Raw genomic sequence first — 11,434 nt, forward strand, 5'->3', positions numbered from 1 at the left:
AGCCGTTGTAATCCTCCTTGCAGCAGGGCAGCCCCAGGTAGAGCGCGTGGTTGTTGAACGTGCTGTTCTCATCACACTGCAGGGACAGTGCAAGGGATGGAGTTGCACCTTGTCCATCTCATCCCACATGCCCAGGGCCTGTCAGCAGTTCCCCAACAGTGCCTGTGCTGGGATTTTTGTGGGTGCACACCAACATTTCTAAGGAAAAGCTGTGCTTAGAGGCCTGGACATGCCCAGAAGAGACCCAGCTCTACAGAGTGATCTCCAACCACTGCCTCGTTAGAACACACCACATCTTCCAGGTGTAAACTTAGTGCTGCTGCCTGAAAATTGTACTGAACAAATATGAATCAGCAGAAAGAAAAAACCCAAAAGCCAAATCTCTTGCTGCAGGGCTGCCAAGCTGTGGCACTGCAGCACGAGACATTTGATTCCAGCACAATGTCATCTTACAAAGGCAAAGAGCAATGCCTCAGGCTGGCGGAAGTGCTGAATGCTCATGAACACGAGTGTGCTTGAAGTCAAAATGGATGAGATTAATAGCAGATAAATCATCATCATCAGGATGGCAAAAGGTAAGCTGCACCTAGAATAGAAGGCTCTAGCCAAACCACGTGATTCTGAACGTATAAAATTTTGAAACTACTATTAATCTGTTCCTCACAAATTTCTAATAAGGGGGAGATGGATAATGTAATGACCATTAGTCATTTAAGCAATGAAGTAGAGATGAGCAGTGAAAAGTCTGCAGAGAACTGGTACCTTATAAACATAAAGTTCATGGATATCATCTGACAAGGTCGTGCCATCATCTCTCATCAATGGGGTGAATGCAAAACCAAAGAGCTTCTTTTCTCCCTTGTCTTTTGCTGCAGCAAGAGATAGAAAGAAGGAATTGTGTTTGTGCATACCTTGTCAATATATACAAGATTACTCACCAACTTCTCCACATGCCTAAAAGAAAACAAGCAGCTACATAACAAACAACTTTTCTAATTCCAGTATCATTTTTCTGGTTCTGTGTAAAGGACTGACAAGCTTCAAATGAAACACAGACATGCCAAACATAGCAAAATCTCAACTGTTTATCCTGCAAAGAAAACATTCTACAGAAAACCACGACAAAAGAACAGCAGGGACAAACATCTACAAAGTGCTTTGCCCGGCACTGATCGTTGCCCATGTTTTCAGCGTGCTGTTTGATAAATTCAGCAAAAGGAGGCTTAGCAGAGCCCCTTCACTGTGTTTCAGGCTGGCCTCCCTTTCCTGCTCCCACCCAGTGACAGCCTCATGCAGCTCTAGGTGGCCCTGGAGGAGCCCTTTGGGTTGCCCATGGGGCACTCACTGGAGCAGTGGCGGAACTCGAAGCGCAGGTGGGAGCCGCGGAAGCGGTCGATGGGGATGGGCAGTTTGATGATCTCGCCCCAGCGCGGGCTGTTGTTGTGGTACAGCACGAAGGAGTGGTAGGCGCTGCGGCTCGGCTCGCCCGAGCCCAGGCTGATGCAGTCCTGCCACCAAAGGAAACAGCCACCATTGAACACAGCACATCAGCACCCAGGAGTCCAATTACTCAGCCAGTGATAACTTTTATATAATTTACATAATTATTTTATATTGTATATATATATATATAATTTCTATAACCTTTATATAATTCATGGCTTTCTGTAGACATAAAAGAGTCAGAAGCAGAAATTCAGACACAATGAAATGCGAATTTTTAGGAGATCTTCAAACTTTGTTTTGGGTCAAAGGGTGAACTAAGAGACCTGTGCTACTGGATGAACCCCAGTATCTCAAGTTATTATTTAAGCTAAGTTTTCCATCGAGTACTGAGTAGATACAATAAACACCTAAGTCCAAATATATAAAATTGAGTCCAAAAATAGGATACAATAGGACCATTGCCCAGTCAAGAACAACCCATTAACCAGATCCAGTTAGTTCAACCTCTGGCAATAATCTGCTGGCTTTAAGAAAGTTAAGAATTTGTGAAGGAGCCCAAAAGGGAAGAAATGCTCTCTGGAATTCTGGGATTCAATGCAAGGACAGCCTACCTTGACAGGGACTCACTGCAAAGGCTCTGATCCAAACTGAGTGACTGAAGGTTGAACTCACACAACTCAGTCCTCTCAAATAATCCTGGGATGAGGATCACCCAGGGATGAGCCACACCCCACATTTTTTTTTAATACAGCAGCAAGAATTAATTGATGCAGATAACAACAAGTTAGTAGAGAGCAGTGCCAGTACTGCAAGCCAGAACACCTCTAAGATCCCAGTTCTATTCTGTAGCAGGAGTAAATGGTTGGGCTTCAACACAGCAATTCCAAAACCTCATTCTGCATCAGGTTCATAGGAGCAAACGAAACAGTATTTCTATTTTCTCTACAAGGTACAGTAAAAATTCAAATTTTAATGTGAGCTTTTTTTGTCCCATCAAGAAGCCACCTGCTCTGGCTGACAAACTGCCAGTCTTTGAATGCAGTTGCATGCTGTGAACTTCAAATAAACCAACAGTCTCTCCTTCTGGTTGTTAACTTAGTTCCCATGCAGTTATACTACAGTCTATATTCTGAGGAGGGCAGACTGGTAAATCTTTAATTCTAAATTGTGATCTGCAAAATACAAACATCAGACTAATCTCCAGACACCTGGTGACCCTGAGACCCAGATATGCAGAGGAATTAGAGGGCAGAGGCAGAGAAGGGAAGCTAAACTAGAAAACCAATCAGGAAATCTCTACTGTTAAAGGTGTGCCTTGCAATTCATAGGCTATTCCTGCTACTGGAATAGAAAAAAGAAAGAAGTGAGAAATGTGTCAAAGGATTTTTTTTTAAATTTTTCAGACTATAATGAAAGATACTAACAATTGAGTAAGACCATTTTGAGAAGGAAATACTCATTTTCATTTTGAACAGCACTACATTCTGGAGGTAATTTCACTCCTTTCAATAGGACTATTTCTGGATCAAGATACACTCAGCAGCAATGAGGACCTGAGAAAATTCTCATTAATGCTGTGCATGGTTCTGCTGAAGGCTTCACAGAGGCACAATTCAGATTTGGGTTGTGCTGCTGGTTAGGACAAGTTCAAGGATTTTAATATCAGATGAAAACTGTGGCCACTTCCCCCATCCTGTGTAACTCTGCACACAGTGCCTCTGTTGGCAGCTCTGCACTAGAAAGGCCATGGGACAAGGATGGTGGAGAGCATTCCAGCCAGGGACAGCAGCCAGGATTCCAGCCAGGAAGAGCAGCCAGTGCTCCAGGGTCAATGAACTTTCAGGGTTCTGCCCACATTCACAGGTATCATGAAACACCAGGAACCAAAGACCTCCCAGACACAAACCAAGTGACCATACAGAGGAGCAATACCATAAAAACTGGGACAGAGAGTTTCTTTTAAATATGTGGCCTAAATTTTAAAACCCCACAAAGATCCTTTATATATAAAGCCTCTCATTTATGGCAATCCTAGAATGGTTTGGGTTGGAAAGGATTTTAAAGCTCATCTTGTTCCAAACCCCTGCCATGGGCAGGGACACCTTCCACCAGGCCAGGTTGCTCAGAGTTCCATCCAACCTGGCCTTGAGCACTTCCAGGGATGGGGTAGCCACAGCTTCTCAGGACAATCTGTTCACCTGATTTTTTTCTAACTGGACTGACCACCCCTTCCAGTGTTTGTGCCATGCCTGTCCCACTCTCCCATGTAAAGCCCCAATGTACTTTCCAATAGTAATAACAGGCAAAGACAATTAAAAACCAACTTCATCTCTGTGAATGACCATTCCAACCAAAATCACCCAAGTTAAGACTGATAATAACCAGAAATTATCTGGCTTTTGTATGTAATCATTAGGCACCATTATGTATCAGCATTTGAAGATGCTGATATTGCAGTTTGAGGGACTTCTCTTTGCCCTTGGCAGACTGAAATCAACTGATGATTAAAACTTTGCCGCTCAGTTTGAAAAGCTTCGGCAGAAAAGGAATCTGATCTTCCTGCAGCAGCTCTGAGCACAAATGAGTTCCTTACAAGAAATACACTTCACATTTAATGAAACCATAAGCAGTTGTAGTAATGAAAGCTCTCCCTTCAGTTAAAACCAGAAGATTGTGGCAATGTATTCCTACACACTTCTAGGTGTATAGATTCTCCACAGTAATGGCTACAAAGCCCATTTTATTGCACTGGAGGTAAAAAAAAAAAAGGTAGGGGGAAGTTATTTCTGATAGCTGCTTATACTGAAATACTTCCTGTTTACTTCTCTATATTCACAACCTCCCACCCACCTCCTTCTCTTCAATAAAACTAAAAGAACAGAGGAGGTAAAACAGAAAACATAAACAATCCCCATTCCCAGCTGGAATGGAGCCAACCCAGGGTGAAATTTTATTCAAGTTATTTTCCAGAACTACATTCAGTACTGTAACCCAACAACTCAGATTTAGAAGTCTCCCTTGGAATCACATTTCATTGTGTATGAATGTGTATGACACACATTATTTAATTTTAGATATGCCTATACTCCTTAGTTCTGATTACAGTTACTCTAAATTTTTTTACTTTAGCCACTGACATCACATTTGGAAATCACACAAGCTTTTCAGTTTATGAGTATTTTCTCCAAGTCTCCTATCCCCATATAAGGGAAGTGCTCCAAATCCCTACAGATTTATAATTGACCATAATGTAGAGCTTACAAACTTCACAATAAAAAAAACCAAACAGGTAGCCAGTTTTATTTGAACTCTTCCCTTGCATCAGAGACTCTGCAACAAGAGGATGTGCCCTGCAGGGAGACCTGAGGCTCTCAGGGAAAGGAGCACTTACCTTCAGGATTTCTCCATCAGCATAGAGCACGTACATGGTCACCTCGATGTTCTTCTGCACACTTTTGCCACCCCTCTCAAAGTCCCCCTTCTCCAGGGTCAGGTACAGGTCATTCCTGATGTCACCTGCAGGGACAGAGGGAGCCACAGCCTTAAACTCCACAGGGGACACCGGGGCTGTCCCAGTTCCATTCTCACATCGTTCTCTGTGTTCTGCAAGACGATGGCTGATGCCCAAATCATTCCAAGCAAGTTAATTGTTAATAAGGATGAACAGTTTAATATCAGTGCAGAAAACCAGACCATTGTTAGTAATGCCTTTAATAATGTGAACTCAGGATCAATATTGGTTTTAATTATGTAAGTGGGGAAGGGAAAAAAACCTCTTACTGCTACACTGTGCCTTGTTAGCTGAGCTGGAAGTGCCAGGCTGAGCCTGACAAAACATCCTTAGCTTCAGACTTCCTATTTGCAAGATATTTTATGAAAAGTAAGTATTTTTGTGATGATCAGAATAATGTTATGTTCAGTTAGCCTTTCAAGCATTTTCTGTATTTTCATAATTTCCTTTTATCATAACAACAAAATAAAAGCAGCTTTTTTGGGAACCTGATCACAATTCAGTTCAGATGGATTAGAAAGGAATTATAAATGTAATTTTTGCTAGATTTTTGGCTGGTCTCTGATATCCATATGCATGGCTATATGAAAGCAGGCAGTATGGACACTTGCCAGCTTCTCACTACGTCATTTTCAGGAGCTTTCAGACCAAATTACTATATTCAGAAATAGAAATGCTTGTGTCTCAGCATCTTGTTATCCTGATTTTCACAGACTCTAGCTCACTTGGTTTGGTTTTATTTTAGAATCTGATTTGGGAAACTGCTTTCAAAACTAATGTGCTCAATTCTAAGGCCTACACCAGAAGGACAGCAGGTATCACCTATTTTTCTGTAAGATTTAGTTACTGTCACCATTTTATGATGGTTCACACTTAACATTTCTTTTTATCCACTTGCCAGAAAGGCAAACATACTAAAGGGCAATATATAAAAATACCAAAACCAAACAAACAAAAAAATTCAAACTCTTTCAAGGCAAGTATTTTGCTGATCAGCCCCAAGACACTAAATAATGAAGTAACGGAAAAAAGCAAAGACTCCTTCAATGTCTGGCTTCTTCCACTTGGAGAAACTGATGCAGTTAAATCTCTGTATTAATCAGAAGCACAATGAAATAAGGCAGCATTTGCTTTCAGGCACTGAGGGACGTCCTTTTGTGCCCCTCAAAGCAGCACTTCAAATTCTTCCTGAAGTCTAAAACCCCACAGAACTTGTTCCTTAATCTGCTGTAGGGACAAACAATAGAAGCTCTCAGTCCTGCCTTTGCTTTCAGTTTTATTTCTGGAGATAAGGACAACTCTTTCAGCATGGAAAATCCAGCTCTGTGGCTGCAGTCAGTGCTTCCTGCTGGGAGCTGTCTGTGAATGGCAATCTGTGTGCAGAATCTGCTCCTTTTTCCAGGAGCCTCCCTCTCCTGCAGGGTCAGAGGCTGAGCTGCCAGGGGGCATCAACAGGGAAAAGATGACAGCAAGAGCTTGGTGGAAGACCTGGGATATTGGATCTGCTTTGGCTTATCAAAGCACAGCATCAAATGCAACAATCCACAGGCCACAATAGGGAAAATTATCTTGGGGATCAAAATCAAGCTGAGATACCTCTATCCTGATTATAGGGATAGCAAGGAAATACAAAATTCATCACAAAATATGGTTTGAGTCTTTTGCTTTGAAAATCCTCCTGCTTAACAGACTCCATTCCTTTTTCTCAGTGGTTTGCTCAAATAGGAAAAAAGTTTCAATTTCTATGCTGTAAATCTTAATAGAAATTAATTGTACTCACTATAATTAGCATTTTGGAGCTCCCTACTTATGACCTCTTTTCTGGAAGGCAGTTTGGCTACACAAAGTCCAATGTTAGATAGCAAATCATTTTCCTGCCTAAATTAAAGGCAGCATTTGGTTATATATAGCATCTTATCTTCTATTAAGCTTAACAGAAGGGATATTACTCCACTAATTAAAAAAAATGCCTTTGGGGTGGGGTGTAGAGGGATCTTAAAACCAGTGGATTTGCATAAAAATTACGGGAAAAGATGGGAAAATGTATTATAGTGAAATATAACAGTATATCTTCTCTTGTAAAAAATAGTCTATTGGCTCTTCAAAAATAAAAAAGGCTACTACATACAGTAAAAATAGGAAGCAAATGTATCTAACAAAGAGAAAAAGTAGTTAAACATCAGGTAGGATGATTATTTTGGTGGAAATCACCTTCCTACAAGGAGCAATCTCCTTTTCCTAACATATGAGTTGACCTGAGGCTTCACAAGCCCTTTGTTTTCCTCCATTTGCTTGTGGTTTTAAGGCATTTGAGCTCTGCTACCCCAGTGGGTGGCACAGAACCCAGAACAAATGCTTGAGCACAGAGCAGTTCATTGCAACCTCAGGGCCAGAGAGAAAGGGGACAGCGGGCACGGGACAGCCCCACAGTGGCATCAGCAGGACCAGGAGCGGCCTGGGCAGCTCCAGCCCCACTGACTGTGACATGCCCAGGCAGGAACCTGGGCACACAGAGCTTGGCCAGATGGATTCCATTGGAAAGAGACAAAGAGACAAACAATAAACTTGTTTAGGATGTCAGACCCGTCATGCAGATGACTGCACCAAGAGCCCGGTGACAGCAAATCCTGCATTCTGGGGGACAGACAGGCTGGGAGCTCAGCCTGGACCACACAGAGAACTCAGGCCTTCCCAAACAGCAGCACAGAGCAAAAAACTGGGTGAGCTGTGGCCTCCCACCATCAGAAGAGGAATAAAAAGTGCTACAGGGCCAGTGGGCCACGGGTATTTATAGAGCAAAGCCTGCTGATGTCATTTTAAACTGAGGTCTCTGTGCTGGATGGCTGTCAGGGATGAACTGAAAACCTCAGAGCTTTCAGAATGGGATTTGTTTCAAAACCCATCTCTCTACAAATGTTTTCCAGTTAAAAACAAAAGTAAACTTCTTTTTAGCATAATCCATGCACTTTTTATACACATGGTTACTGACACTAATTCCATATCAAATGCCTTGAAAGACAGTATTTTCCATGATAATATCAAAAAATCATCTTTTGGTGTTTTTGGGGCTCTTTCTTGATCAATTCCCTTCACATTTACTGGGGTTTTGTTTGTATGTTTTAACCTATTCACAAGGCTCAATGTCCAACATGCAGTTGTTTAAATTATAAATTGTAAATTATAGCTTGGGGGGGCTCACTTGTATTGACCTGAAACTATTTTCATGGTAATGGGGGCAAAAAGGAGAGGTGGAAAAGGCTACATGAGCCAAATATTGATTTTGCATTTGCAGTATAAAGGAATGTACTGGAAGACTTCCAAATAGTTATTTATAATTTTCAAGACTTAATAACCTGAAGCAGCCCAACAGCCATTCCTTGTGCAGTCTCCAGCAGAAGAAATGGGAGTTTATCCTGACAGGATGTGTAGGTTTTTCACTGGAAGACTGACCAGTTACTTGTACTGCAAAATAGTAACAATTTACAGGAACTGTCTGCATTCAATCAAATACCTTTTATTGAGGGATCCTAAAGATTTTGGTCCCTAAGGACAGGAACAGTCCCCGTTTTGTGCAGAAGAATACTATATCAAAAAAGGGTACATAATTCACAGAAGTTTCTGCAGGAGAAAGAGACACAAATTTCTGGTGACTCAATTCTAACAAGTTCTTTTTCTGAGTTTGTGACTTTGAGGACATGTAATATATCCCTGCAAGCTGGGGAAAAGTGGCAGCTCCCAGAAGTCTGCATGTGTAGGTCTAGTTTCAACTAAGTAAAATAACTATTTATCCAGAGAATATTGGATTTTTTAAGGTGGAAGTTTGGTCTTTTACAATTTAGGCAGCCAAGAGGAAAAAAAATCAGAATATTTGTGTTTAGATCTGTTTTTATGAAATTACTGCACTGGTTCTATTCACTTAGAGCCCCACACTGTGATGCACTGTCTGCTGGACTCTCTGACACCCCTGGGTTTGGCATCTCTTCAAAAATAGTGGCACTTCACAGAAGAGTGAATGGGCAAGAAAGATATTCAGAGTCTCATCCACAATGGCTTCTGAAGAAAACCCAAACCTGTGCATTTATGTCTGTCCATAAATGAACAACCAGAGCCAATCAGCAGCACCCCACTGACCTGAGCCAAGTTACAGCAGCTCAAACTGAGGACTTGGGCCAGCAAGGAAAGGCTTTGAAGCAAAGCATAAAGTGTAGAGGATTTGTGTTCTTGTGCAGTGTTATCTATCACGTGTCCTGGCTCTATTTGTTTGAGCTCCCTGCAGGGGAAGTGCTCTGCTTCCTGGCTGAGCCTCTCCCATTACCCTGCACATTCCCTCTCTGCATGGGAAGCATTCCCTCTCTTCCCAGGAGGCTGCTGCTTTGGAGGGGGCCAGTGATGGGTTCCTGATCTCCAACAGGAGAACTCCACCCTCAGCTGGAGGTGCAGCTGCCTCCAGTGCAAGCACGCAGCTTCCTGTGCAGGGCAGGGACTGCAGCACAGCTGAGGTTGACAGGAGCAGCTTTTTGCTCATCACATCACTCCTCCAAACCAAAGGGACAAGGACAAAGTGGCCAAGGGTCACTGGGAGGGTCTCCAGCACCCCTGTCCTGCTTTCTGGCTGCCCCTCAGGACTTGTTCCCCTCACTGTGTGACCCTCCTGGCCTTAACAGTGCCACCCACTCTGCAGCCCCCCTCATCTTCCCACTGCACTCCTGGCACAGTCCCACTCTGGGGATCACATTCCATCCCTTTCAGCAGCTCATTTCTCTGGCCCTTCACCAGCCAGGCAGCAGGTTTTTTTTAAGGCCTATATTCTTGAAATAGTTACAGGGAGCAACTATTAACATAATTGTGAGCAATATTACAGCAACAAGGGAAACAAAGCTTTTATCTCCTGCCTCTATGGCAAATTAAATTAGCTTTTTTTCTCTAAAGGGAACATTATGCAAGTTTAACTCCATGTGCTTCTCCAGCTTTCACTGAGCAGAACACAATTGTTTCAAAGAAAAGGGACAAGCAATACTTATTAGGTTATTTGCTACCCATTGTTTGACTTCTATGTATAGGAAAGAATTTATACAATGCCCTTTTTAAATGCAGTGATTTCCCTGCAATAGTTGCCTTTCAGTGGTAGGAAGTTGGTTTTTAACGCTTTTTGTCTCCGCCGATTTTCCATTTCCACAAGTTTATTTATGACAATAACACTTTTTATTCTCCCTGTAGATACTTTTTGGTGATAATTATTACACAATTATGGCTTTTGATCTTATTAACACTCTTGCCATGAACATTCTGAGAATGGCTGATAGGTTTTACCATGTCCTTTCCTCAATGCATTTTTGCCATGACTTTGTGCTCACTGACTGAACAGATGTTGAGATGCTTCTCACCTGTTTCTTACTGATTCACCTGTCACAGTTCCTAAATTTGCCTGAAACCCTGTGGGGTATGAAGAGAGAAAGTCTCCACCTCCCTGTTACCAAAGTTTCCCTGTGATGTTATGATTCGTTGTCTTTATCAATCCCAACATTCCATGGAAGATATGAAAATGGGAAAAAAGCAAGCAAAAAGCAGACATTACACAGAAAAGCAGAAACTTACACCCAACAATCTTCATCTCTGCATCAGAAACAAAGGGGGGAGAATAAAGGGAAAGGAACAGGAGAGAAGCCAGGAAATTAAGACAAGGAGAGAGAAAAAAGAGAAAGAAACATCACTCACGAGTCGGAGATGAAGCATGCACTTTTCATCAGAGGATCAAAGGAAAAGACAGAATACTTATCAGCACATGGCCAAGGGGAGGGATGTCCTTGGGGGACTGACAAACACCAAGCCTGTGCAACAGATTTCTGCTCAGCAAGTCCTGCACAAAGCCAGGCTGCAATCCCCAAGGAGCAGCACAGGCCTCCCTGCTCTCAGCTCTGGGAAAGGTAAAATTGGCGCCATCAGATGCATGGCCTTAAACCCAGGAGCAGCTAACAAATGGAATAAAAAACATCAAACCACAAATGAACAAAACCCCACCATAACTTCTTCAGGAGGCTGGTTTGACCAAATCCCCTCTGATTTTGCCAAAAAACATAACTGTAGCTTTATGATGCTCTTGTCAGATCACAACACAGTAGGAAACAAAGAACATTTTATCGTTACAAAAGAAGGCAGGAAGGGTTGTTTTGTACAATATTAAACTTGTTCTGCATAACCATGCAAGATACAAACCCATAAAGAACCAGTTTCATTTTGTTTCTCAATGATGACCAGCTACCACTGATGTTTCTCCTATCTGAGGGACAGAAAAGGAGGGCTTGATACAGGGAGCTAATGCTACAGTTTAGAAAACAAGAAGGGATAGGAAAACAGTAATGAGACACAGCTACAAAATTTTAATAGTTAAGATGTGCACATGTGAGAGGATTTCCTGTTAAAAATGAAAATGAAAACATTCAAACCTATGACAAAAAAAATTAAGTTGAAGTGCTAGAG

The 11,434-nt window shown here is 42.1% G+C and overlaps 1 protein-coding gene across 1 annotated transcript in view; it reads right to left on the reverse strand.

Annotated features, from left to right (window-relative positions):
- DOCK3 (dedicator of cytokinesis 3) overlaps positions 1 to 11,434 on the reverse strand; it is a 165,776-nt gene that overhangs the window by 63,966 nt on the left and 90,376 nt on the right. The window contains exons 14-17 of the mRNA XM_031058228.1: positions 4,838 to 4,962; positions 1,346 to 1,508; positions 763 to 869; positions 4 to 76 (exon numbers count right to left, since the gene is read on the reverse strand). Of these exons, the coding sequence (XP_030914088.1) occupies positions 4 to 76; positions 763 to 869; positions 1,346 to 1,508; positions 4,838 to 4,962 (468 nt within the window). The remainder of the gene's footprint in view (positions 1 to 3; positions 77 to 762; positions 870 to 1,345; positions 1,509 to 4,837; positions 4,963 to 11,434) is intronic.

The sequence above is a fragment of the Geospiza fortis genome, unplaced genomic scaffold (genome assembly GCF_000277835.1).
Source record: "Geospiza fortis unplaced genomic scaffold, GeoFor_1.0 scaffold78, whole genome shotgun sequence".
NCBI classification, from domain to species: Eukaryota; Metazoa; Chordata; class Aves; order Passeriformes; family Thraupidae; genus Geospiza; species Geospiza fortis.